Below are 27015 nucleotides of genomic sequence, written 5' to 3' on the forward strand. Positions count from 1 at the left end.
AGACCAATCATCCTGGAAGCAATGTTAAAGACCTGCCAATCAAATCTGCAGTAGCCAAATAGGAGGTTCCAATTACTAGGTGGAAGAGGTAGATTCAGATAAAACTTCAGTAAAGTAATATTACTTTTAAAGTAACTTAAGTGTCTTCTGCTAAATGTACTCTATTATCAGAGTACTCATTATTAAGCATATTGTCTCCTGTCAGATGATTTATGTTTGTATTCCTATTGCTAATGTTAAAATGTATACAAATAATTGCTGTACCTGGCCTCAGTGGAGCTAATTTAACTCATTTGTATACTGTTTGTCAAATGCATCATATTTTCTGATGTTGTGTTTGGTTTAAAAAATCTGATACTGCACAATAGAAAGTAGCTGTCAATTAATAAATCAGTTGTAAATGATATTTAATTTGCGCTTTAAAAAAAGTTACAGATTGCTTTACATGTCTGAACCAAAATCAAAGACAATACTGATCAAAGCATGCAAACAAACAAGAAAGAACCGTTGTAAATAAAACAGTGTGTTAAAAAGAATAAAGGCTTTTGGAAAATACACGTTTTAAGAGCTTATTTAAAGGATGCCCCTTTTTTGTTAGCCTCAGACCCTCAGGCAGGGAATTACAGGGTAAAGGGCCCTTGATCGTAAAAGCTCAGTCTAATGTGGTGAGGTATTCTGTAAAATATGGGGGAGAATAAGTATCCCTAGCAGTAATGGAATTATTATTTACTTGTATCATTATGTGGATTTATATTACAATAATTTAAAAAAAAGATATGTGATAATATTATTTTATTTTTAATTCATATACAACGAAAACAATTGTGTTTATAACAATCATCTTTTTATATAAATTGTGCATATTTTTCTATTGCACAAAAAAAGAACAATTTGCACTTGAACATTTTTGGTGGAGATAGTAATTTCTATTTAATTCACAAATTACGTGAATCTTATTCGTTGCATACATTGAATCTTATTCGTTGCATGCATTAATATTGAGACTGATCTGAGTACATGTCGCAACTTCTCTTTGCAGCGTCAATGTTATGCAATAACGTCTAGTTTGTCCCTCTGTACTCACCGTAGCCTTAACAGAGAATACAGGAAGTCACCCATGGTGAGGCGAGAGAGAAAATAGTATTCAATTTTAGGGTAAGCATATTGCAAAAATACGTGTAAAAACAAAACCCACTGCATTTATGTTCAGTAACATGATCTCAAAACACGTGCTTAATTAATTTTCACACTTCCAACGTTACTTTATTATGTTATTGCGTTTATTTTGAAAGTACGACTCGGAAGCCATATAAAAACCAAAGGTCTTGCCAGTTTGACAGTGTGCCTGTTTGTTTCCAAGAGTTGTGTTATATAGACAGTGACCCACTTTGCTTGTGAGAACAGCAGACAATGGCCTCCGGTGACGGAATTCAGATACCGAGCCGCCTGCCGCTGCTGCTGACCCATGAAGGGGTGCTGCTCCCGGGCTCCACCGTCAGATTCAGCGTGGACTCTCCGCGGAACATGCAGCTGGTCAGCCAGCGGCTTCTGAAGGGAACTTCTCTGAAAAGCACTATCATAGGAGTGATTCCCAACACCAGAGACCCAGAGCAAGACACCGACGATCTTCCCAGCTTGCATAAGTAATCAACGCTATATACATAGATAAAGAGTAAACAGTTATATCCCGAGTTTGATAAGTGGTGTTGCTGTTGTTGTTGTTATGGATGCATACCAGCTGACTGTACAGGATGTACAACCTGGGACTGGGGACCCCTTCAAACCTTAGGGGTCATGAGAAGTTAAAACAAATAGTTATGTTAAGCACTTTTAAGGGGACGATAAGATAGCTTACTATAAATTCCATCTAGATTTTCGACGAGTGGATAAACATTTGGTAACACCATGTCCCAATTCATTGAACATGTAGGCCATGGCATTTCACTGGCACTACTGAGCTTATCATGCTAATCTATGAATTAGTTTTCTTTTCTTTATTTTGTCTGTTAAGATTTCAATCTTTTAAAGGTTTTATTAATACACTACTACAGTGTAGTGCAGTGAAAAACTTGGGTTATAGGTTCCTCAACAATGCAATATGAACAAGACATAAAACAAATCAAATCAAAAAACAATACAAAATAGTGCAAGCGCAGGAGTTTAGATTCAGGGTGTGTCATTTGTTTACATTTGAATGGTTAACAAAGTTAAAAAAATCTGCACACCGTTAGTCATAAAGCCCAAGTAAATCACGTTATTTTGCAGATATGTCCACATTAATGTCTTTAATAGGCATATTCCCCACTGCAAATTGGTTTATTCTGTGTATTCTTTGGGAATACTATGTCATGTTTGAGGAATTGAGGAATTGCTTATAATTTTTTTTTGTTACAGCTTTGGACGTACTGATTTATATTTGGTCCAACTTATCTGTGAAACTACAACAGAGAGAAAAAAACTCGGGCAACTTCAGTCCGGCCTTGTGCATGAACCTAATATTTGTTATATGCACGACATTGTGTGATTTGTTCTCTGGAAGTCTACAGTTAAGCAGTGGCCCTGCAGCTGAGTACAGAGAAGCAGACTTTAACCTTTCACCTGCAGTCTACCGGGTCAGTCTGGTTACTAAATAGCGATTGTTTGTCTATCTCACAGCCACAGTTACTGGGGGGAATAACCGCTATCTTGGCTTAGGCACTGAACTTGGCATTATAGCAATACATTGTGGCCATCCACTGCTAGCAAATAGTTTATTTAAAAACACTAAAGGCTCCATGATGCTAAAAGTCTTAAAAAAGAGACAATCTGATGTCCTTGTGTTGTTGTGGTAGACCACAGTGATATTGGATTTCTGAAGGGAAACAGGGATCAAACATCTTCCCCTTTTAGACAGTACATATGTCTCTGATTTAGAGCCTGAGCACCTTCAGAGGCTTCTCACTTCAGCCACCATCCTTGCCAAACTGGTGTGATCTACTCTCTGGTGGCTGTCCGTTCCGCTTAACTTCACATTAAATCGCGGAATTTATGTCCCGCCACTGCAAGCCCATAATCAGTAACATATTTTGTGTTTGTTAGGGGGTCGTTATGTCAGGGAACATTGCCAAGAACTCTTGAATTTCTGTATTGTATCGATCCATAGCTAAACATGTCCTGCTGTCATCCACACTGACTTTGGCAACTCTAGCCGCTCATTTCTTAATAATCTATTGGGTTTTAAATAATAAATAATTCTGATTTTGTGTCAATCATTTGTGGGGTTCCCGCCGAAAACACGTGTTTCCCCCAAGAAAAACATGTGTAATTCAAGTCATTGAGGCCCAAACTGCGTGTTTTAAAAACGTGTCAGCATTTGAATGGGTCCCAAATGACCCAAAGGACTTTTATTCCAGCTTGTTTTCCTGGAAGTCTTTTATAACAACTGTTTTACTTAACACTGAGCAGAAAAAAAGCCTCAGAAGATAGACAGAAGACTCATTCTTGGTTACAGGCAATAATGCTTTAAACTAGTTTAAGACCAACAGACACAGGGACCGTTTTATCCCACATACCATAAGACTGCTGAACTTCCGAACTTGCTCTATTTGTATTGTTTTTATTTGTTTTATGTCTTCTATCTATATGTTGTATTGTTGGAGGAACCTGTGACCCAATACATTCACTGCACAACTACACTGTAGCTGAGTATATGACAAAAGAAAACGTTGAACCTTTTAATTAAAGTTCATTTGGTCCAGTGCACAGCTTTAAAGTATGTAGCTAAGCTTAGCTCTTGCTGGCTTTTGATGTGAGACTCAAATTAAAGACTTTCCCACAATACACTTAAAACCTTAAAGATTATAAAAGAGTTGTTTGATCCCGACCAAAACCAAGTTGTAAATCTGTACCATTCACGAAAAAAACCTCAGGGCACACTATCGTTAAATATAAGATAATGCCACCATGAAGCTTAGGACAAACCATCCTTTCTCCAGTGGGTTGTCCATCATCCCTCCTGTGTCTCACTTTCTCTCTCTCCCTCTCTCTGTAGAATTGGTACAGCGGGTATAGCAGTGCAGGTTGTGGGCAGCAACTGGCCAAAGCCCCACTACACCCTCCTCATCACCGGACTGTGTCGCTTCAGTGTGACAAGTCTGCTGAAGGAGCGACCCTTTGTCCTGGCAGAGGTAAAACAATTCAATATCAAGACAAAGGTATATTTAAGATCAAAAAGGTCTTTCTGAGAATTTATCAAAATGTACAATTTACTTTTTACAAATAATGTGTGGACCCTTTTGTAAAATCACAGCTCCATTTGCTCCATCCTTTTTTGTGTGTCATCTATACAAAAGCAATTGGAATATTGTTTATTATTGCCGCGGTTTGCGACACACGGCTTCTTGCAGTCAGCATTCATTGTATTTATCACAAATTAGTACTTTTTACCGACTAGTGCATGCATAGTTGAAAAAAGAAGAAAACAAATCCTGCAACATTTGCATAACAGTGACAAAGAGGGTACAGCACGGGAGCAGCATGGAGTTGAGGAAGGAGGCCAATTTACATTTTAAAGGGTGAAGCTGTAGGACAGGATATATGTGGAATATTGATTGTCATTGTAAAAGTTTCGTAGGAATATATTTCAATATTGTCAGAAACTAAATATTTTGTTATCAAAGGTGCATCCCTGATTTGGGACTTCATTACTAATAGTTCCTCCTTTATAGGCGATATAGGATTAAAGAGACCTTTTTCAGAATTTCAAAAGGGACTTCAATAGGTGCCTCTCCATTTGGAAAACCTTTCAGGTGGAGCAGCTGGATAAACTGGAGCAGTACATGACCCCCGCCTCAGAGGGGGTCACAGCAGAAGATGGAGAGCTGGGGAAGCTGTCCCACAAGTTCTACCAGGCGGCTGTACAGGTGTGTGTGTGTGTGTGTGTGTGTGTGTGTGTGTGTGTGTGTGTGTGTGTGTGTGTGTGTGTGTGTGTGTGTGTGTGTGTGTGTGTGTGTGTGTGTGTGTGTGTGGTGTGTGTGTGTGTGTGTGTGGTGTGTGTGTGTGTGTGTGTGTGTGTGTGTGTGTGTGTGTGTGTGTGTGTGTGTGTGTGTGTGTGTGTGTGTGTGTGTGTGTTGTGTGTGTGTGTGTGTGTGTGTGTGTGTGTGTTGTGTGTGTGTGTGTGTGTGTGTGTGTGTGTGTGTGTGTGTGTGTGTGTGTGTGTGTGTGTGTGTGTGTGTGTGTGTGGAATAGAGGGGTAGTAAACAAGTAAGGCAAAACAAGACCCAGAGCACTTAACAAAGAAAGAGGATTTGGTGAAAATTCTCTGTCCTAGTCAAAAACAATGGTTTTATTTTTGGTGCATATTAGAGCTAGGAAAGAAAAGTAATATTTTGTATAATATACTATAATAATTGTATTCCACTGATAAAGTGAATTAAATAAGAGGAAGAGAATAAGCTCATTTATACACTGAACTCAGCTCCGTATGGGTTCCACAGTTTGCCAATGAAATAAAGCAGTGATTTCTACAGAGTTTTCATTTCCAGGTTAGGTCCATCAACCCAGAAATTCTCTATCTTTTCACAGATCGCATGTAGTTCATGTCATGGTTCTAGATCTATCGGCAATAAAAAAGTATAACGCATTAATTAATTAGTATAAAATTAGGTTTGTTTCTATGTGCTGCAACATAAGAGGCTCCGGAAAGTATTCATACCCCTTCACTTTTTCCACATTTTGTTATGTTACAGCCTTATTTCAAAATGGATTAAATTCATTTATTTTCTCAACATTCTACACACAATACCCCATAATGACAAAGTGAAAAAAGTTTTAAAAGAATATTTGCAAATTAATTAAAAACAAAACACTCAAATATCACATAAACATAAGTATTCACACCCTTTACTCAATACGTTGTTGAAGCACCTTTGGCAGCAATTACAGCCTCAAGTCTTCTTGAGTATGATGCTACAAGCTTGACACACTTTGGGCAGTTTCTCCCATTCTGAGTCTGAGGTCCAGTGCGCTCTGGAGCAGGTTTTCATCAAGGATCTCTCTGTACATTGCTGCATCCATCTTTCCCTTGATCCTGACTAGTCTCCCAGTTCCTGCTGCTGAAAAACATCCCCACACCAGGATGCTGCCACCACCATGCTTCACTGTAGGGATGGTATTGGCCAGGTGATGAGCGGTGCCTAGTTTCCTCCAGACATGATGCTTGGCATTCAGGCCAAAGAGATCCATTTTGGTTTCATCAGACCAGACAATTTGGTTTCTCATGGTCTGAGAGTCCTCTAGGTGCTCCATGTGGGCTTTCATGTGCCTTTTACTGAGGAGTGGCTTCCTTCTGGCCACTCTACGACAAAGGCCTGATTGGTGGAGTGCTGCACAGATGGTTGTCCTTCTGGAAGGTTCTCCCATCTCCACAGAGGAACACTGGAGCTCTGTCAGAGTGACCATCGGGTTCTTGGTCACCTCTCTGACTAATATATATATATATATATATATATATAATATAAGGCCCTTCTCCCCCATTGCTCAGTTTGGTTTGGGCGGCCAGCTTTAGGAAGAGCCCTGGTGGTTTCAAACATCTTCCATTTGCAAATGATGGAGACCACTGTGCTTTTTAGGACGTTCAATGCTGCAGACATTTTTCTGTACCCTTCCCCAGATCTGTGCCTTGATACAATCCTGTCTCTGAGGTCTACAGACAATTCCTTGGACCTCATGGCTTGGTTTGTGCTCTGATATGCACTGTCAACTGTGAGACCTCATATAGGTGTGTTCCTTTCCAAGTCATGTCCAATCGAGTTAGTTTACCACAAGTGGACTCCAATCAAGTTATAGAAACATCTCAAGGATGATCAGTGGAAACGGCATGCACCTGAGCTCCATTTTCAGTGTCATAACAAGGATCAAATAAGCAAAAACGGGCCTTGAAAAAGAAAACACAAGATACTTTCTCGTTCGAAAGTATAAATCTACAACGTAGAAACAATTTAAATAAATAAAAAACTTCGAATGAGAAGGTGTGTCCAAACTTTTGACTGGTAGTGTACATTTATCACACATTGGAGACACAGAGGGGTAACATGTATCAGAATCCGGTTTATTGCCGAGTAGTTTTACACATACAGGGAATTTGGTTTGGTGTAAAATGGTGCATGCATTAACACAGTCATAACATTAAATTGTAAAAAAGGATCAAAAATAGAACTAAAAATAGTTTTTAGAAACCTCAAAAGAATATTCAATAAGGATAAATGTTTACATGAAGTATAAATATACAAAAAACGATGAACTATTGGAAATATGAAGAATTAGTGTGACAAATAAAATGTGTAACATAACCTTGGAATAATAGAAAAGTTTGATCGCTTTGAACTGATTTTATCCCTGATCATTAGAAAAATGGTGTCACTAAATCTTACACCAATGTGTTTCCATGTCTTCCCGTGTGTGTAGTTGTTAGGCATGTTGGACATGTCTGTTCCAGTGGTGGCTAAGTTCAGGCGTCTGCTGGACAGTCTGCCCAGGGAAACTCTCCCTGATGTGGTAGCCTCCATGATCCGCACCTCAAACAAGGAGAAACTCCAGGTGAAGTGACCCGTTAGCTCTGTGTTTCCCATACATCAAGCTCATTACTTTGATATAACCGTACGTGACTCATGGTTTAAAGCCTGTTTTCAATGTGGTATCAGCATTTTGACATTTTTTCAGTTGATATATAATTGTTTTTGTATTTTGTATACACATAGTCAATCACTGGAAACATGTGTGCAGTGTTTCTTCATAATTAATTGTACTTGCATTGGATCTATAATGGGATAACTGTCATAATGTTTTTTAAGGCTACCATTAGATAGTTGCCATTGAGAAATTATTGTAATACTGGTACATACATTTTCACATTGTAGTATTACTTACTTTACATTTATATAATTTTATTATTTCTGCATTTACTTTCATATTGTGTCACTTTCACCATTCTCTTGCACTATTTTATTTTTATTTTTATTATATTATATTTAAAATTATTTTTATTTTTATTTGTATTTGTATTCTTTTATATTAAAGGTGGGGTAGGTAAGTTTGAGAAACCGGCTCGAGATACACTTTTTGTTATATTCCATGGAATGCTCTTAACATCCCGATAGAAATGAATATCTTAAGTGCTTTGACAAAAGATCCATAAAAATATGTCATCTGTGGAAGCCGTAGTACTGTAAAAAGCACGACCAATCATTTTAGCCGGCCCAGCTAAAATAACTGGATGGCCTACCTGCCTGTCAGCCTTCCATCTGTGCACAAACTTATCTCGTGCCCTCATTGGTCATGTGGACGTTCGTGTGTTTTGGAGGAGGGGCTCTATAAGGAAGTGGCAGATTTTCTCCGGTTGTGTATTTTCAAATTCCAGCGCACTCGAGCTGGTTTCTCCAAAATTACCTACCCCACCTTTAATTAATTTTTTTATATTTTTTTAATATGATTTTTAAAATTAGTTTTTATGATGTACCTATATTGAATGTTGCATGCTTGGAGGAGCCTTTGGACTTTGAAACATACAGTAGAGTAGGCCTGCGTTAAAGATTTTCTCTAAAGTGAATCTATTCATGTTTTTGTCAATCCATGTTTGCTTTGAAGGTCCTTGATGCATTAAGTTTGGAGGAGCGATTCAAGAAGGCTCTGCCCATGTTGACCAGACAGATAGAGGGACTGAAGCTGCTGCAGAAAACCAGAAAAAAAAGTCCTGACAATGAGAAGACGGTAACAAAACGTTTGTATTTCTCCTTTTCCTTTCAGCAATATCTTTATTTATATCTCTGCTCACGAATCTGTGTCTCATCTGAACAGGTGTTATCAGTTCGTAAAGGTGGAGTGTTCCCGGGCCGGCAATTTAACCTGGATGAGGAAGATGAAGATGACGATGACGATGACACCGCAGCCTTGGAAAGGAAGCTCCACAGAGCCAAAATGCCTGAAGCTGCACTTAAAGTTTGCCTGAAGGAGCTCAAGAGGTAAACTCACATTTATAAGTCCTGACATTTTTGATTCCACAGTTCTAAAAAAGCAAATATTTTTGGTGAAATAATGCCACATGCTGATACTTTCTTTTAGATCATGTTTTGATTCATTTAATTTAAAAAAGGCTCTTTTGAGGCCAAAGCTTGTTTTTTGTTTTTAAACCCTTTGAATACCCTTGATCCATTCAAATCATTTCTTAGATGTGGTATTGTCTCGAATACTTAGTCTTACTTTGTTTAATGTATGATTTTACTGATGAGTCCACAGTCTGACCTGTATTACATTTAATCTCATACATGTGTATTCAGATTAAAAAAGATGCCTCAGTCCATGCCTGAGTTCGCTCTGACCAGAAACTACTTGGATCTGATGGTAGAGTTGCCATGGAGCAAAAGCACTAAAGGTAAACGAAGCTGAAGGCCACGTTTTTTCCAGGTCAAAATGAAAAATATGTCAGATTCCTCAGATTCTGAGAGATCTCTGATACTACATTAGTTATGTCTTTGCACCGTGGCAAAACAGTTAAGATTGATGATGGGTGTGTGATAGCTTTGGCATTGTCAGAAGCCGTCATTTTGACTTTAAATTGACGTTAGCAATGCTTAACATGTGTTCACTGAAACTGGTGATAGCTGGGTTGAATATATCAATGTTATCACTTTTTTTGGTTGCACAGTTTTTGCTTTGAAGCATGTCAGCTGGAGGACTGACCAAATTATCCTTTGACAGATTTTAATATAAATGGTGATTATAATTTGTATTGAATAAGCAGTCAGCTGAAATCAAGAAATAAGCAGTTGTTCTTTCAAACACAGGCATCTTGATTAAGTTTACCTCTCAAATTCATAAGAAGGGAACTTGCTAATGTATATTACTAGTGTTTTCATTTATTTTATGTAAGACTTAAAGTTTAACCTGTATTTATCATTACTTTTTTATTTAGAGATATAGATATAATAGATTAAATTACGACATGTAATATGAAAGGTGTTGCTTGATTTACCAACTAGACTCTGTAGTTCAGCTCAGCTGTGAGGAGTGTTTTTAGTGTCTTTCAGCTCATTGTTTTGGCTCACAGCTCTCATCCAATCTCACCCAGTTTCCAACACAGCTGTTTACAGCAATAATTCTCAGTACAACACCATGTAAAAGTTAGCAACTATCTGTTAACATATCTGAGCATTTAGCTGCTACAGATCCAGATATTTTTACACAATAGTTGGCAAACTCAAGCTGAATACTAGACCTACATTCATCATGTTGTCAAAGACACAAATCCATCTGAAAACGAATGCCTTTTGCACAACGAGGGATTTAGCCAGAGTACAGACATAATCACATATTTCACATATTTTCTAATATGTTATTGATAATAACAAACACATCACGATGTCAAACTTGGCTTTATGATACATTTTTTCGTCATGGCAATTCCAAGAACTTTGGATCCCAGAGAATTCACACGCTCAAACATTACTTCAAAGAATAATTACAAATGTTAGGGGTGTTGCATTAACTATGCAGAAGTCTTTTGCTTGTTCAGGTACGAAAAAGGGGGGTGTTGCAGGCGACACAGACAAGTTATCCACAACTTTTGTCATAATAAACATTAGCCTAACTCATTAGCACATAAAACTAACTGGGCTAATGTTAGGCCCCGTCCACACAGAGACGATATCAATTGTATCCGCTAACGTTCTTTATCGTATAGACGGTTTGTCCACACGAAGCCGAAACGGAGCCGCGGATTCGGAGCCCGAAAACGATACACAACGGTTTCCAAAGTGGGTAAGTCTGGAGACGAAACGCTTGCGGCTCCGTGTGTACGCCCTATACGATCATTTCCTGAAACGATGACGCCATAGCCCCGCCTCTCCCCACCTCTCCTGTTCACCCCCGCGTCATTGCTGATGCGTTTCGCCAACAACAACAACAATGGCGGATCACAGGGTTGCGTTCGTGCTCCAGACGCTACTGACCATGATACAGATTTTAGTGCAACATCTACAGGTCCTCTACCACAACCATGAGCAACAATAATAATATAATAATAATAATAATAATCGTCATCGGTCTTATTCGCTGCTTTTGGAGTATTTTGTGGCGGACTTATAATATAAATATATAATGTTGGTCCGTATTAGTGAACTAGGCAACTTATTAGCCATAGCAGCTTTAGAAGGTGAACATATGTCTGTGTTGTGCTAACAATTTCTTCTGCTGCTTCTTACTTGTCAAGAAATGCAGTTAAAGCAGCTTTAACTTACATCACATCCTCTACAACTCATGTGCTCTTAACCCAGGGTAATTTCCATGAAGAATTCCAATGCAATAATCCTATCAAACAGTGTACTATGCAATGATTCATGATCATTTATTTGTGGTAGAATATCAGTAAGAATATCAGAGCCGCTGCCGATAAATGTTACAAATTGACATGATAATATAATTGTGGTAGACTCTGCTTGGCCTTGTCTCTGCTGCTGACCACAGAATGCCTGAATAACAAAAAACCTCTGAACACGGTTCAATTCATTTATGGGTCAGAGGTCACAGCCAGAGTATGTCCTAAGGGAGGGTTGTCTCTCCTTTTCTTAACAAAACATTCCATTTGCTTTCTCTTTCTTTCTTGGAACTCATCGACATGTACCCAACATGCACATGCACAATCATCAGACTGCCTGGACATCCGAGCCGCTCGCACTCTATTGGACAACGACCACTATGCCATGGATAAGCTGAAGAGACGTGTGCTGGAGTACCTGGCTGTGAGACAGCTGAAAACTTTACTGAAGGTGTGTCTTAAAGAATTGTCAGTCTGTTAAGCATACGATTATATTAAGTATGATGGATTCAAACTGCCGTCCGCCACAACCCTGTCACATTTTTTTGCCTGTGAATTCATGCCACTTTATTGTCTTTAGGGACCCATCCTCTGCTTCGTGGGGCCCCCAGGAGTAGGTAAGACCAGTGTGGGACGGTCCATAGCGAGGACTCTGGGCAGAGAGTTTCACCGCATCGCTTTGGGAGGCGTCTGTGACCAATCGGACATCCGAGGACACAGGTATCACTCTACTAGAGGCTTTTGAGCACAGTGTTTTGTTTTGTGGAGCTAGTGGGGAAGGAGTTTCCTTAAAACGCTTGAAAGTGAGGCAAATAATTCCATTTAAAAGATGAACACGTCCTAGGAAATCTCAATCTTTAGAATTCATGGACTTCATGGAAAACTGGATTTACTTCAGATGGGTCTTTGTTCTGGAGCGGCGTGTAATCCTGGAAACTTGTTTCAGGACACAGATAACTGGAACGTTGGCAGCATGCCACTGCATAATAAGTGTAAGCGGAGCCCACGTTGTCTCTGTGGATTTTGTTTTGAAGCTCTTAAAGTATTTGGATTACATTTTGAACATGACACTGACAAAAAAAAAAGCTATTTTGTTTACCTTATTTCTTTCAAGTTTTTCCTAAAAGAGTCTTGTTGGAGTATTTATCTAGCAGTTTAACACACTGGCTCAAGATGGATCTAAATCCAGCGTGCCTGGGAGTCAACCTGTGTGTAATTTAAAAGACTGATGATTAAAACACATGTGCTATAAAGGTTGTGCAGATAAGAGGCTGCAGAGCTATTACATCTGTAAACAGCACATCACTTACGGAGCCTCCAACTCCAGACATGCCCTTTTCAGCGTTATCATTATGTATTGCAATTGTTGTCTTTTGAAAAGTAAACCACGTTTTCAAATGACAACATCAGAGGCATTGATCTAGAACAGTTAAATCAATTGTGCCGTAACCTCAGATAGGGTTCAACCGGGGATACAGCGTTATTTTCTGGTAAAATTACAACTGTGTGGAATTGAATAAACTTTGATCTGACAACCAAAATTAAGGATTTAACAAAACCATTTGTGGAATTAAAAGATTACCGTGTGTGTGTGTGTGTGTGTGTGTGTGTGTGTGTGTGTGTGTGTGTGTGTGTGTGTGTGTGTGTGTGTGTGTGTGTGTGTGTGTGTGTGTGTGTGTGTGTGTGTGTGTGTGTGTGTGTGTGTGTGTGTGTGTGTGTGTGTGTGTGTGTGTGTGTGTGTGTGTGTGTGTGTGTGTGTGTGTGTGTGTGTGTGTGTGTGTGTGTGTGTGTGTGTGTGTGTGTGTGTGTGTGTGTGTGTGTGTGTGTGTGTGTGTGTGTGCAGGGAGGTGAGCAGGGAGGTGAGCAGGGCAACTCAAGTTCGTCTCAGGTTGCAGCAGTGCTGATCCCTGCATACAAAAGAAAAACGGGACTGAGTTTAGACACCTTCTCCCAGCCAGATGAGAAACATGTGTCAGGCATACTAACAGCAGGAGCGCAAGGGATATAGATCAATTTTTCAAATTGTTCTACTAAAGAATAAATAATATGTACTCCCGTTGTTTCTTTTATATTGTTTCTTTGAACCCCAAATCCTGCCGATTTCATGCCTCGAGCTCGCAAATACTTGAAACGTGTTTGCATTTGTCACAGACATTTTTGTGCCAGAATTCCATTATTATTGATGCCTGGTAATGCAATGCATACTCCTAGGATCAGTTGACCATGCAAAAACAAATGATATTCACCTTGACACTTTTCTCTCGTCATAATTTACACCAAGGTCAGGAGTTCAAATTGTGTTCCCTCCTCCAGACGCACGTACGTAGGGAGCATGCCGGGCCGCATCATCAACGGTCTGAAGACGGTGGCCGTCAATAACCCCGTGTTCCTCCTGGACGAAGTGGACAAACTGGGGAAGAGCCTGCAAGGAGACCCTGCAGCGGCCCTTTTAGAGGTTAGCTCTGTCCCTTGAGCATTCTCCTCTTTATTTGTATCTCAAGCACAGGGGATCTCGGTCAGGTTACTCTGTTTGTGTTTATTTTTCAGCAGAATTACAGAAAAAATACTGAATCGATTCTCATGAACAAGGGTAAAGCACTTGCCAAGTAAGAACCCATCAAAATCTAGAGCGGATCGGAATAATGGTGCGGATATATAAATGATGTTTCATTTTTGTGATCCAGTTTGCGGGATAGGGAATATTCTGCTGCATTTATGTGATGTTGGATTCGTCCCCTCAATTAGACACATAAGTTCGGAAACAGTATCTATTTTAAACACACACTTAAAGGGGCCCTATTTTACTATTTTAGAGTTGTCCCATTCCTGTAGTATATTATAGTTTTTGTGCATGTAAATGGTCTTCAAAGGCTAAAATCCCAAAGCGCCCACATTGTACATGATAGGATTGAGGGCAGGACATTTCTAGGTGGTTGACCAATCACAACTGAGCGAGCCAGCTAACCAATCAGTGCAGACTGGGCTCTGGTTTCAGATGTTGCCCCTTTCACACCAGGGCCAGTTCGGAGCTGGAGCTTGAAAAGCACCGGTTTTTCCTGTTCACACCGCAGTGGAGCCGCCTCTAAGCTCCGGAATCCGGTTCGTTTCAAGCACCAAAAAGTTGTCAGTCTCGAAAGCAAGCACCGCATACGTCACGCTTACGTCGGATCTGGGCTGTGTCCAAATAACACGCAACATCCGCCTTTCCGCCAGCTTCAACATGATCTGTGGAAATAACATTGAGAATTAGTTTTAATGTTATACCATAGTAATTAATGCTGCAAAGCTGGGTATTTTGAGCTCGGTGCATGCAGAGGCTAACAACAGCTAGCTCGAATGCCATCGAATAGGATGTATTTACCTTCTTTCTCCTACGGAATCGTCGTTGAAGTTGATGATGATTGTAAAGAACTTTTGAATGTAGCATGTAACAACTGTAAAGTTGGTAGTAAAGTCGTCCCATTTCTTCCATTTCGTTTCGACAGAGCAAAACGAGTAGCGCTTCAATACAATCGGCCATTGTTGTTGTTGTCGATGTGAGGGGGTTCCGCGCGGTTTGGCTTTATGAAGCAGGCACGCAAACGGTTACGTCATGACGCAAACGATGACGCAATGACGCAGCACCAGTCGGGCTCTGAGCGGTGTGAACAGAGCGGGAGCTAAACCGAAGAACCGGTTCTGAACCAGAAAAGCACGGAGCTAGAACGGGAAAAGCCTTGGTGTGAAAGGGGTAACAGAGGGTGAAAAGAGGTTCAACCTCAAGACCATATGTTCTCAATCAAACTCATTTAGTACGGCCCTAACGTAAACAAAGTATGTTAACACTGTCACGCAGAAAAAGGCAGACCTGACTCATCTGACTCGTCTTGTAATAGGTTGAATAACTTTAGGGCAACTGTATTTCAGACGACCTTTATCAAATAAAAATATCCCAAAAAAGTCAGAACTTCATTGCTAAGTTTAATACATTTTTGTTAACTTAAAGGGGACCTATCATGCAAAATGCACTTTTGTACGTCTTTTATACATGAATATGTGTCCCCGGTGTTCCAGGGAACTCACCAATGCCCCTTTCACACCGGCGCTTTTCCAGCTCCTGCTCGGAGCTGGAGCTGGAAAAGCGCCGGTTTTTCCTGTTCACACCGCAGCGGCGGCGCGTCATAGCTCCGGAATGCGGTTCACTTCCAGCTCCAAAAAATTGGCGGTCCAGAGGCAAGAGCTTCGAAGCTATGACGCGGCGTCGCTTACGTCTCTCTTACGTCGAGGCGTGCAGGAAACCTTACTTTGACCATCCGTTCGCTGTTATTGATCATTGTGGAGAGCAGGCAGACGTTTTGTTTGTTATTATAGCAGCTATCGGATGGAATTAATATATGGGCTGTACAGGTTGTCATGTCCGACTATCACAAGTAGAATCATAATGAAAAATACGCCGGTAAAATGTGCCTGTAGAAAACGGCTTAGCAATTGTCAGTTTAGCTTCGGTTGCTATGCTAGCATCACCCATGTTATACCAGAGAAACTTTCATAACAGCGTTGTGATGCCAAACAGCGTCAATTCAGACTGACACACATTCACTTAAGGGGAACTGGGGATATGTATCAGCTGCTTGTGTGACAGTCAGACAGTGAATACTTTAGAGCCGTGTGAGCTAACCCGGAGCTAACGGGAGAATAAACTCCCGTGGAAGAGCAGCCAGCACTGCAGCGGTCGGTAAATGCCGCTGAAACACATTAATAACCAATGAACCACGGCACTCTGGAGAAAAGTATAAGGTTGGAGAAGTCGTTATTTAATTTAATCTGGCATCGTATGATTAAAAGCAACACGATCATCGACCCGACGCAGTCCCCGGCCCGTTGTTGTTGTGGGAGAAAATCAGCGACGTAAACTGTGACGTCATGACGCAGCAGCGGCAGCTCTGGGCGGTGTGAACAGAGCGGGAGCTGAAAAGGGAAACCGGAGCTGAACCAGAAAAGCTCTCGCTAGGAGCTAGAAAGGGAAAAGCGCTGGTGTGAAAGCCGCACAAGTGTCAGAAAACACAACCCTCTCTATTTTCCTCCATACCCAAATCTCTAAAAAAGGGGCTGCAACGGATCTGATAAAAACTGATCCAGATTTGAACACTGTCCTGACGTCAGGACAGTGGCGCTACGGCTATTGGGCCAACTCCACCAATCAGGAGGAGACAGCCACGGCCATTGCCGTTCGAAAGCGCTGGAGACGCTGTAGTACATATGCCAGGCCTGTAGATGGGGCTGTTCTCACTGAATCTGCCCTTGCTAAAACAGAGCTAGAAATGGTCAAATTGAGCAAAATGAGGCATGGCTAAAATGCATGATCTGTTTGGTATTTTGAAAAAAAAAAAGTATAAATATGCCTTATATAGGTATGGTCCTACACTATATTATTCAAATATAGCATGATAGGTCCACTTTAATTAAAGTGAACATATTGGAGTCAGAGGAACGACTTCCCAACACTGGAAATTGCTGACATATTGAAGGATCCACAAAGTACAAGTATCTTGTTTTCTGGATCTATAAGAAAGTAACTTTGTACTACTATGTGACTAAACTGGTGAGCATGTCCTTGTTGCATTTTAATTTAAAATTAATACAAAAAACTCCAATCACTTTCCACAGTCGTTTTTCTAGTATTAGGTCTGCCTATTATAGTGTAGAAAAACATATTTTTTTTGTATTTAAAATATATACTCTGAAGATATATCTTTAACTGTTGATATGTATAAAGCTACTGTTTATGTTTATTTTCTATTTAATTTAATTTTGAATTCATGTGCCATGCCCTGGTACATGCGGCTGGGATGAAACCATTTCCCAAATGTTGATGAATAAAGCATATCTAATCTAATCAAGGAAGAAAAACTGGTTCTTTCTATAGTCAAACATATTGTAAAAAGACACTTACTAAAATATATCAAATATCTTATCAGTCATAGTGACTTCTTGGTGACATTTAATAAAATAATGCTTCAGCTGCAGCTTTTTGATGCTGTTATCACTCCTCACGTTTGAGTTAATACCAGAGATGATTATGCTAGGCTAAGGTTAGCTGGCCCTCTTTCTATGTAAATTAATTAAATGAAGTTTGATACTAACACAATGAAACTGTCTCTATCTGTGCCCTTAGGTCCTGGACCCGGAGCAGAACCACAGCTTCACTGACCATTACCTCAACGTGGCCTTCGACCTGTCCCAAGTGCTCTTTATTGCCACAGCAAACACCACAGCCACCATCCCCCCCGCCCTGCTGGACAGGATGGAGGTGCTGCAGGTACCAGGTGGGTTCAGGAGCTCTAAGAAACCCTTTTAGCACTTTCCATTTGATCTTGGATCCAGACTCTAGCTCTGGTGATGAGCTAACCCCAGAGAGCACCCATGTAATTGAGTTTTCTGCACATGTAGGAAACAGCTGAAGAAATCTTGTGTCAAGCTGCGTAGCAAATTACAGTTGGATACATCCAAACAAGCAGCACATCATTTATGACTAATAAGGTTGATTATAACTAACCAATGTATTACTGTTATGTATTATACAGCTTAGTTGAATACTCGATTCTGATTGGTCAACCTGGACATTCTGTGATCTGTTATTTTTCGATAGCAGCCCGTTGCTAAACATTTTTTTTATCAGAAAACACTTTTTAAATATACATTTTTAAATATGTGGAGCAGATTAACTATTGGCTTCATGATGGCTAAACTGTCCCACGCAAAGAAAAAGAGAAGAAGAAAAAGCGCAATAGAAGGAAATAAGTTCAAAGACCTGGTGTTTGGCTCGCTGTGCTTTATCCCTTACATATAACAATAATGATTATGTTTAATTACTGTCTTCAAACACTCTGATTGGCATGTGTGTGTGTTTCAGGCTACACTCAGGAGGAGAAGGTGGAGATAGCACACCGTCACCTGATCCAAAACCAGCTGGAGCAGCATGGGTTAACCCCTCAACAGCTGCATATACCACAGGACACCACACAGAATATCATCAGCAGGTAAACGCACACACGCATAACATTTAAATATAATAACAGACACATTTGATTAAATCCTCACATCATCTGTAAATGGGATGGTTGACGTGTAGGGGATTTGCAATTTGCCCAGTGATTTAGTTAGTATTAGTGGTCACAAAATACCTCATTAGTGTAGAGACCCTGTCCAGTGGTCAGTTACCTGCGGTCCACTGTGGCCAATGCATTTAAAATAATATTTGAATGTACAGGTGCATCAGATTTTTCTCCTACGACAGAAAACAAAGCATGCTTCAGAGCTGATGTTACACAGGAATATCAAAAAACAAATAACACTCAATTCCCAAGATTACATGCACTTGATTGTTGCATGTTCACAAGAGCATGTGTATGTTGTGTATGTGGCGGAGCTCTCTAGTATCTGAGGCTTACTTGGAATCCCACTGGTCATCAGAGTGTGTCATTAAGTTGTCGAGTGGTTTGGTGACTATTTGTCTTGAAACCAGTGCTTCTCTGTCAGCGCAACCTTTTGATGAGAGAGAGAACATCTTTAAACCAGATGTATGTTTATCTGTAAGCCTCAGCGTTATTGTCCTCCACAGAGCACATCATGCCTTTCACCATGGATTCTGTTCCGGTGTTGATTTTTATTAAAAGTCTTGCTTTGGATCTCATTCAGTTCTTTGCGGTGTAATACAGCATACTGTTAGTTAAAGTGGCTTCGAGTTTTTTTTTCTTTTTTCTGTAGCGTGTTGTATAGGGTTTTGTGCATGAAAATGGTCTGCAAAGGCTAAGATCCACTCTCTCTCGATTATAGTCATACTTCAGCGACATAGTGACATCAATACTGTGCGTCTATTGGCTAGCGCTCCAACACAGTGTACATGATAGTCTAAGGGGCGGGACATCTCTAAGCGGTTGACCAATCTCAACTGAGCCGGCCAATCAGAGCAGACTGGGCTCTGGTTTCAGACAGAGGGTGAAAAGAGGTGCTGCAGCACAGGCAGTATGAGAAAAATAAAGAGCTTTTTGAACATTAAAGCGTGGAGACATGTCACAGTAGAGAGCATAATATGTCCTCTTGAAAGCTGCATTTTTTCACAATTTCTGTCTGTTTTTTGATGGATCTTTTGGTCAGCAAATAGCAATAAATGTTGATCAGAATTTTAAAGAGCACACTTTCACTGATTTAATTGAGTTGTTTTGTCCTAATAGTAGTCCAAAACCAAATGTATTTAAGTCACTGTGAAGAAAAGCAGAAAAATCCTGATATTTGAGAAGCTGGATACAGTCCGAATATCTGTCAATCAGCTAGTGAGATTTTAATGGTAACGTCTGTACCAGCCGGATCAAAGTGCATGTTTAAAAGGAAATGAGCCCACATTGAGCTGCCGCTGATAAAAAGGCTTCCGCTCTTTTCACATGGTAAGCACTACGATCCCCGCAGAGCCTCGGTGCAACACACTCCAGTCTGGTTACCATAGGAACAGCCAACAGCACACAGCTTGGTGCTCATCCTTCAAAGGAGACTTCCTTTTTGCTGGCTAGACCTTTTTAGAAGAACAAATAGCAAAAAAGGAGAAACAGAAGAGGTTTGGTGTTGAGTGGAGTTACTGAAGTAGTTTAGGATGTAATTCAGGGCTTCAAGTATGTCTGCATATCAATCCAGTTCATTTTGAATGGGTCATTTATGTTTTTACCCCAAGTTTTCATAGATATGCTCTTGGATAAATTCCCGTCTATGGCCGCACGTCGTCAATAGACTGGTACTTCAACTAACTACAGTCTAAAAAGGTTTTTGAACTCTGCAATTCAGCATTAATATCATATTTATATTTATATACATGTTGTATATTGTTGAGTTTTTTAATTTGAACATTATATGTTTCTATAAAATATTACTGTTTTATTTTATCTTGTATTGGACATTTTATTTTAAATTCTTACGTTTATATTCATATTTATATTCCATTTTAATGTAACTTTTTATATTTATCTTGTTATTCTATTTAATTGTATCTTTTATTAGACATTTTAACATTTTACTTCAACACATTTTTATTCAACTTTTGAGACATTTTAATTTATTTTCTTATGTTTGTATTAATATCTTTATTTATGTACTTCTTTTTTAAAACCAAGCAGCTGTCAAAAAAAACTATTTCCCCTGGGAAAAAATAAATTCTGATGATTATGTTTTCCTAATGTAGCAGTAAAAACAATTAATCAGCGTTTTCAGGCCCGAGCGGGGCACTACATTTGTTACCAATAACAGTTTGTTGAACTTTGACCTGTTTGCAGGGTTCCCGCGGGGTCTTAAAAAGTCTTAAATTTGATAATCAGAATTTAAGGCCTTAAAAAGTCTTAAATATGATTTAGAAGGTCTTAAAGGTCACATGTCATGTCCATTTCTACTGATCATAATTCCATTGTTGAGGTATACTAAAATAGATTTACATTGTTCAATGTTCCAAACTCACATTGGTTTCTCATACAGCATCTCTGTATAGTATGTGTATTCACTCTCTGTCCTAAACGGCTTGTTGGAGCTCCTGCCCCCCCCCCCCCTATGAGCCCAGTGGCCGCCTGCGAGACAGCGAGACACAGCTAAACCCAGCCCGAAACCAGCCCGAACACACACACACACCCGCAGCCTGGCTGGAATCCGCGGACTTCCTCACACACACACACTCAACGTAACAGCTCCGTGGTCATAACGTAACGGCTACACTCAACGTAACGGCTCCGCGGTCATAATGTAACGGCTCCACGGATTGGTCCATTTGGGTATGGTCACGTCACTGTACCCAGGAAGAAAAAGAGAAATCTCCAACGAGGCGTTCTGGGGCAGCATAGACAGGTATTTTCTGTGTTAGAGTTGTACTAGCTACAGGGTGTACTTTGAGGGTTTGTGACTCTGCAGACCGTTTACATGCAGAAAAACCTTCATAACACACAAGGGGACGGGTAATAACCAGAAAAGCATGACATGGGACCTTTATCGGATTGATCGGATTTGAAAGGTACTTCTGTGTTGCGATCACTTCTAAATGTGTTTTGGGGGAAATGTCCGGGCTGCAAAGTAAAGTAACCAATAGCCTTTCAGTTCCCCCCAACAATTTGTATTGAAATAAATCAACATGGAACCAGTAATCACTAACTCTTTTCCCCGGCCCCTTATCGGAGAACACCCAGCTAGTAACCTAGCAACCAAGCTAGCGGAAGTCAGAAACTCAGGTATCTTCAAATCTACTCACAAATAAATATGGGAAAGTGTAAGTTCAACTGTATTTGGTTGGAAAACATAAAATGTAGTGCTTGGTTGAAACCAGCCCGCCGTTGTTTAAAGCCCGCTGCACCTTTTGCACCTTCTGCACCGTTTTTTGTGTGCAAATGTAGCGTTAGCTAGTGCAGCAGCTCCCGCAACAACATCGGGGGACCTCCGGGCGTTTGGGACTACGTCAACCCTAAAAGCGGAGGTGTATTTCTTCTTTCATAGCAATTTCCCTTCATACATTCTTGCCGTGAAATAGGTCTTAAATTCTATTCAAAGTGGTCTTAAAAAGGTCTTAAAAAGTCTTACATTTGAGTTGGTGAAACCTGCAGGAACCCTGTGTTTGTGTCGCAGATCACACCTCTGTCACACGCTGATCATTGATGCTCAGCGACAGCTCCATTGAAACTTCACCCCACATCATTTCATTCATCCACTGTTTGTTTGTGTGTTTTTGTCCTTTTAAGTTACACCCGGGAGGCGGGCGTGCGCTCCCTTGAGAGGAAGCTGGGGGCGATCTGCCGGGCCGTGGCTGTGAAGGTCGCTGAAGGTCACACAGTCACAAAGACGGAGGCTCTGAGCCCGGAGAACCCAGCGCAGCGGGGGGGTAAGAGCACGAGCTCTGCCTGTTCTGTTGTGTCTGTCGGGAGATTAGATTGGCAGCAGAGAGATCAATGCTAAGCAGAGCACCCTCCGTCATTACATATACTAACACATTCTCCTAATAAAGTCAATCAATATACATCAAATTATTCTCTTATTAAGGATGAACTTTTCAACCTAGACCCTTTTAAGACGTTTCACATAATTCAACTACTAAAAGATTTCAAACGAATCAACAAAGGGAAACAAACAGCATAAAAGTTTAACTAAATTGTCGTTTCCTTATTCACTTACTGTAGACAATAAAACGTGGGAAAAGAGGATCCTTGTTGAAAAGAAGCCTTTAAAATGTCAGCTTTTATTAGATATTGCTGGAAACTGAAGAGAAGACAAGCACATTAATAGAGTGGTGCAGTGACGAGTCCTAAAACCCGGAAGTGAGTTAGCATTTTACCACGGTAAAACGGTTCCCTCGTCTCAGAGCCAATGGGATTTCTCCATAGGATTTTGGAAAATAGCTCGAAATAAGGTCTTGCTCTACGACATTAAATCCATCAGCAGTGACCCGACTGGTGATTTCTGAAGAGTTTACGTGTCTGAAAAACGATGGTTGTTAACAAGTGGCTGAGTAGGACTACAGAAGTTGTCGAGGACGTTGTACGTCATTACGCCCAACACGTAAACACTCCTGCTAAGTTTGTTTTCCCTGTTCTGCTTGAAAGCAAGTACCTGCCTCCTGCAAACTGTTAAAACAAAAGCTTCAACTTGTACAATTTTGAATCTGTATTTTTGAATATCGATCTTAAGTTGGCGTGACGTTGAAGTCGTGCGACCCTGCTGTACTCGGCTGTAGTTCGTTTATAGCATAACGTTAGCATTTTTCTTCTGGCGATTAGATTTATGAATCGAAAATTATAAAAGTATGGTAGACATGTGGATATTATCCGGCTGAAAAAAACAGGTTCGTTTTCCACAGACCTTATTTCGAGCTATTTTCCCAAATCCTATGGAGAAATCCCATTGCTTTTTTGTCGAGGGAACCCATGCGCAGCTTACTTCCGGGTAAATACGTCATTCCTGCACCACTCTATACAGGATTTCTCTTTCACTGCTTACAATGCTTACACTTTTCTATTGGCACACACAGAGTGTACCAAGTTCAACAAAATGACATTAAAGGGGCCTTATTCTACCTTTTTGGGTTTCCCCTTTTCTGTAGTGTGTTATAAGGGTTTATTTGTAAATGGTCTGCAAAGGCTAAAATCCCAGAGTTCACACCAGAGGGAGTTTCTTTCCGACACACCAACCGAAACACTTCGATCTCTTATTTTTTATGCAGTGTCAGTTTTAACTTCCATTTTTCACCCTAAAGACCACGAATGTCCCATTCCTATAACTGGAAGAAAGAAACTATATATTAATATTATTTTCCCCTTTCCCTGATGCAAGTCTTTAAACCAGAACCATAAATCATTTTCTGAATACTGAATGCCGTACGGTTCTTTGATAACAAAAATGCGTGCGTGCGTGCGTGTGTGTGCATTTTACAGTATGATAAATATCTACAGTAAATGTTTAGTTTGCTGTTAATCTTTGCATAATGTCAGTTTGCATGTGTGTGTGTGTGACTGTATTCTAAGTAGCAGCTGAGAAAAATGTTCTTCTATTCATTTATCCATCTTCTCATACAAAACATGACATTAACATAAAGCACTAACTTACCTTCCTGTGCTCAGACAAGGCCGCGCCGCCAGAGATGCCCATCATGATCGACCACGTGGCCCTAAAAGACATCCTGGGGCCCCCTCTGTTTGAGATGGAGGTGAGCAGGAGCCATCCACATTTACAGAAACCTGCAGAGCTGACCTCCAGATATATTTAATGTCCTGAGGCTGTGTGGTATTTCTACACAGCTCATGAATATAAAGAAAATATATCTCACAGCTCCGCAACAGCTGCTGTACATTACGTGAGAATAACGCAGCAGCCACTTGATATCATCAAACAGTATAAAGTGAAACACCGTGTGTGTGTGTGTGTGTGTGTGTGTGTGAGTGTGTGTGTGTGTGTGTGTGTGTGTGTGTGTGTGTGTGTGTGTGTGTGTGTGTGTGTGTGGTGTGTGTGTGTGTGTGTGTGTGTGTGTGTGTGTGTGTGTGTGTGTGTGTGTGTGTGTGTGTGTGTGTGTGTGTGTGTGTGTGTGTGTGTGTGTGTGTGTGTGTGTGTGTGTGTGTGTGTGTGTGTGTGTGTGTGTGTGTGTGTGTGTGTGTGTGTGTGTGGGGTAAGGTGTCTGAGCGTCTCACCCTGCCCGGCGTGGCTGTCGGTCTGGCCTGGACGCCGCTGGGGGGGGGAGATCTTGTTTGTGGAGGCCAGTCGGATGGAGGGGGAGGGCCAGCTCACTCTGACAGGTCAGCTGGGAGATGTTATGAAGGAATCCGCACATCTGGCTATCAGCTGGCTCCGAGCCAACGCTAAGACCTACCAGCTCACCAACAGTGAGTGCACACAGACACAGACTGTACACCAGTTAAAGAAATACTTATAATCCGCAGCTAATTGACGTGCACTTGTGTGTGTTTGATCAGTGGTGGGAGGGCCAGACCCTATGGAAGGGACGGACATCCACCTCCACTTCCCTGCTGGAGCCGTCACCAAGGATGGCCCTTCTGCAGGTGTTACCATAGTAACCTGCCTAGCCTCGCTGTTTAGCGGTCGATTGGTCCGATCAGATGTCGCCATGACGGGCGAGATCACGCTGCGAGGGCTGGTGCTGCCTGTGAGTTCTCAATATGTAATTTAAAGACAGGATGAATTTGTTTTTCAACTTTAAACACACCTGATTGGTCTGTTTCAGGTGGGCGGGATCAAAGACAAGATTTTGGCGGCACACAGAGCGGGAGTGAAGCGCGTCATCCTCCCGAAACGCAACGAGAAGGACTTAGTGGAGCTCCCAGCTAACGTCAGAGCCGACCTTGACTTTGTCATCGCCGCCAACCTGGATGATGTTCTGAACGGCGCCTTCGACGGAGGCTTCCCGGGAACAGCCGGCACACACACACAGCCTCAGCTGAGCAGCAAACTGTAACACACTGAGGAGCACACACACACAGTGAGAGTCTGAAGTGAGAGAAGCATGTTGTATTCCAACAGAGGAGAGAGTGCGTCATCATCCTCGACTTCTAGGAGTGTAATGGGTTTTTCCCTGATTTGCCTTTTCAGGAAATTGTAAGTCAGTGTGCACAGCTGATATACTGAGAAGTCCGGTTGTTGGAGGAGTATGAGGGAAAAAACAAGAGGATTTATTTTACATTTTGAGAAAACTGCCAAACTTTCGAGAATAATGTCAACATATCAGTGTATGCGCTAACACTGGTACTTTGATTTATTCCCAGAAAAGTTCAAACTTATTCTCCAAATGGCTAATATAACTGTATTTCCTACATGGTTTTGGAATTTATTCTCGAAATGCAAAATAGATCATCAATTTTCCTTGTTTTTCCCTTTTATGCTTGGACCTAATACTCCTTTGAACAAAGCATGATTTTCCTATTGAATAGATAATTTGAGGTAATTGCTCCAAATTCCCATTCAAGCCCTGTAGGAGAATTAAATGTACTCTGAACTCTGTTATGGGAATTCTTAATGGTGTCATTGGCAGGGAGGATTCTGGTAGCGTCACCGCTGTGTTGGGATTCAGCCTCACTGCTGTTAAAAGCAGCATTAGTGGAAGGAATGGGAACGTATTGCCTTAGAACATTGGCTAGCACCTAAACCATTTGCTGATTTAGTTTGATTGACACAGTGTGGGCTGAAAAGTCAAGGCAAAGCCACCTGCTGAGCTGGCGTGTATGTGATGATGTGTTCTGTTTGTGTTTAATCACACATTGTGAACAAGTCTGATTTCAGCTTCAATGGGTATTGAAAATACATATTGTGATGTAAGAGCACATTTTATAACAACTAACAGAAAAGGCTACATTTAGTTTGATCATATTATGAATACTCAGGCCCTTAGGTGTCTCAACAATGCTTCTGGACAAATATGTTAAGAGAATCCAAAATGCCATTTTTGTGGCCGAATGAATTGGACTCAGTAAAAGGAACTTGCAACAAAAATGTAGTGAGAGGTGGTGAGACTAGTTATAACTGAATACACAATAAATACGTTTCTAGCTAGAGGGCTGGGCAGCTAGCTTAAATGTGGTCGCTAAATTTGTTTAGCAACTAGTGTCAGCTAAATCATCTCGTGAAGAAGTAAGAAAAAAAAGGGTTTTATTTTAAAAAAAGAAGAAAGAATAAAGCTTTATGTCTCCTTTTGGCATATTTTTCAATTATTTATCTAAAGATATTTTAGATGAATGTATTCAGTTATAGTTCGTTTCAGCACTGTTTCAGTGCTCTGCTCTGTAACCACAATACTGTACTTAAGGGGGCTGTCTGAAGAATACATAAACAAATCCCTGAGATTAATGTGAAAGGTGTAGAAAACTGTAGTAAAGATTTTTAAATCAATGCAACTCCGATTTCTTAATGAACAGAATGCACGTATGTCCTATTCAATAACTACAAATAATGAGTTTAATAAAGTTGCTTGACATTTTGAAAAAGTGCCTTTTTTATTTCTTCACATGTTTTTGTGTTTCACTAACTGCATTTACCTCGCACAGGATGATCGTATCCAAGCTGAATTCACACTGAAGCAGAATTTCTTTGGTTTTGATTTTCAACTCTGCTACAGATGTGATTTTCTTCCCCTGCAGCGATCTAATGCAGAACACCAGCGTGCAGTGTGGTTT

General features: G+C 40.6%; 1 protein-coding gene across 1 annotated transcript; it reads left to right on the top strand.

The window, feature by feature from the left end:
* The first annotated feature begins 1067 nt into the window (after positions 1 to 1067).
* lonp2 (lon peptidase 2, peroxisomal) lies at positions 1068 to 26826 on the top strand. Its single transcript, XM_034141593.1, is given in 19 exon segments — positions 1068 to 1155; positions 1405 to 1643; positions 4031 to 4166; positions 4788 to 4901; positions 7444 to 7575; positions 8623 to 8745; positions 8833 to 8996; positions 9312 to 9406; positions 11680 to 11798; positions 11928 to 12067; positions 13661 to 13802; positions 17502 to 17652; positions 18240 to 18366; positions 22087 to 22226; positions 23959 to 24044; positions 24506 to 24562; positions 24564 to 24714; positions 24805 to 24995; positions 25074 to 26826. Coding segments are annotated over 18 exon segments (2532 nt in total). The 5' UTR covers positions 1068 to 1155; positions 1405 to 1410; the 3' UTR covers positions 25305 to 26826.
* Positions 26827 to 27015: the final 189 nt, after the last annotated feature.

This window comes from Trematomus bernacchii, unplaced genomic scaffold (assembly GCF_902827165.1).
Source record: "Trematomus bernacchii unplaced genomic scaffold, fTreBer1.1, whole genome shotgun sequence".
Lineage (NCBI taxonomy): Eukaryota > Metazoa > Chordata > Actinopteri > Perciformes > Nototheniidae > Trematomus > Trematomus bernacchii.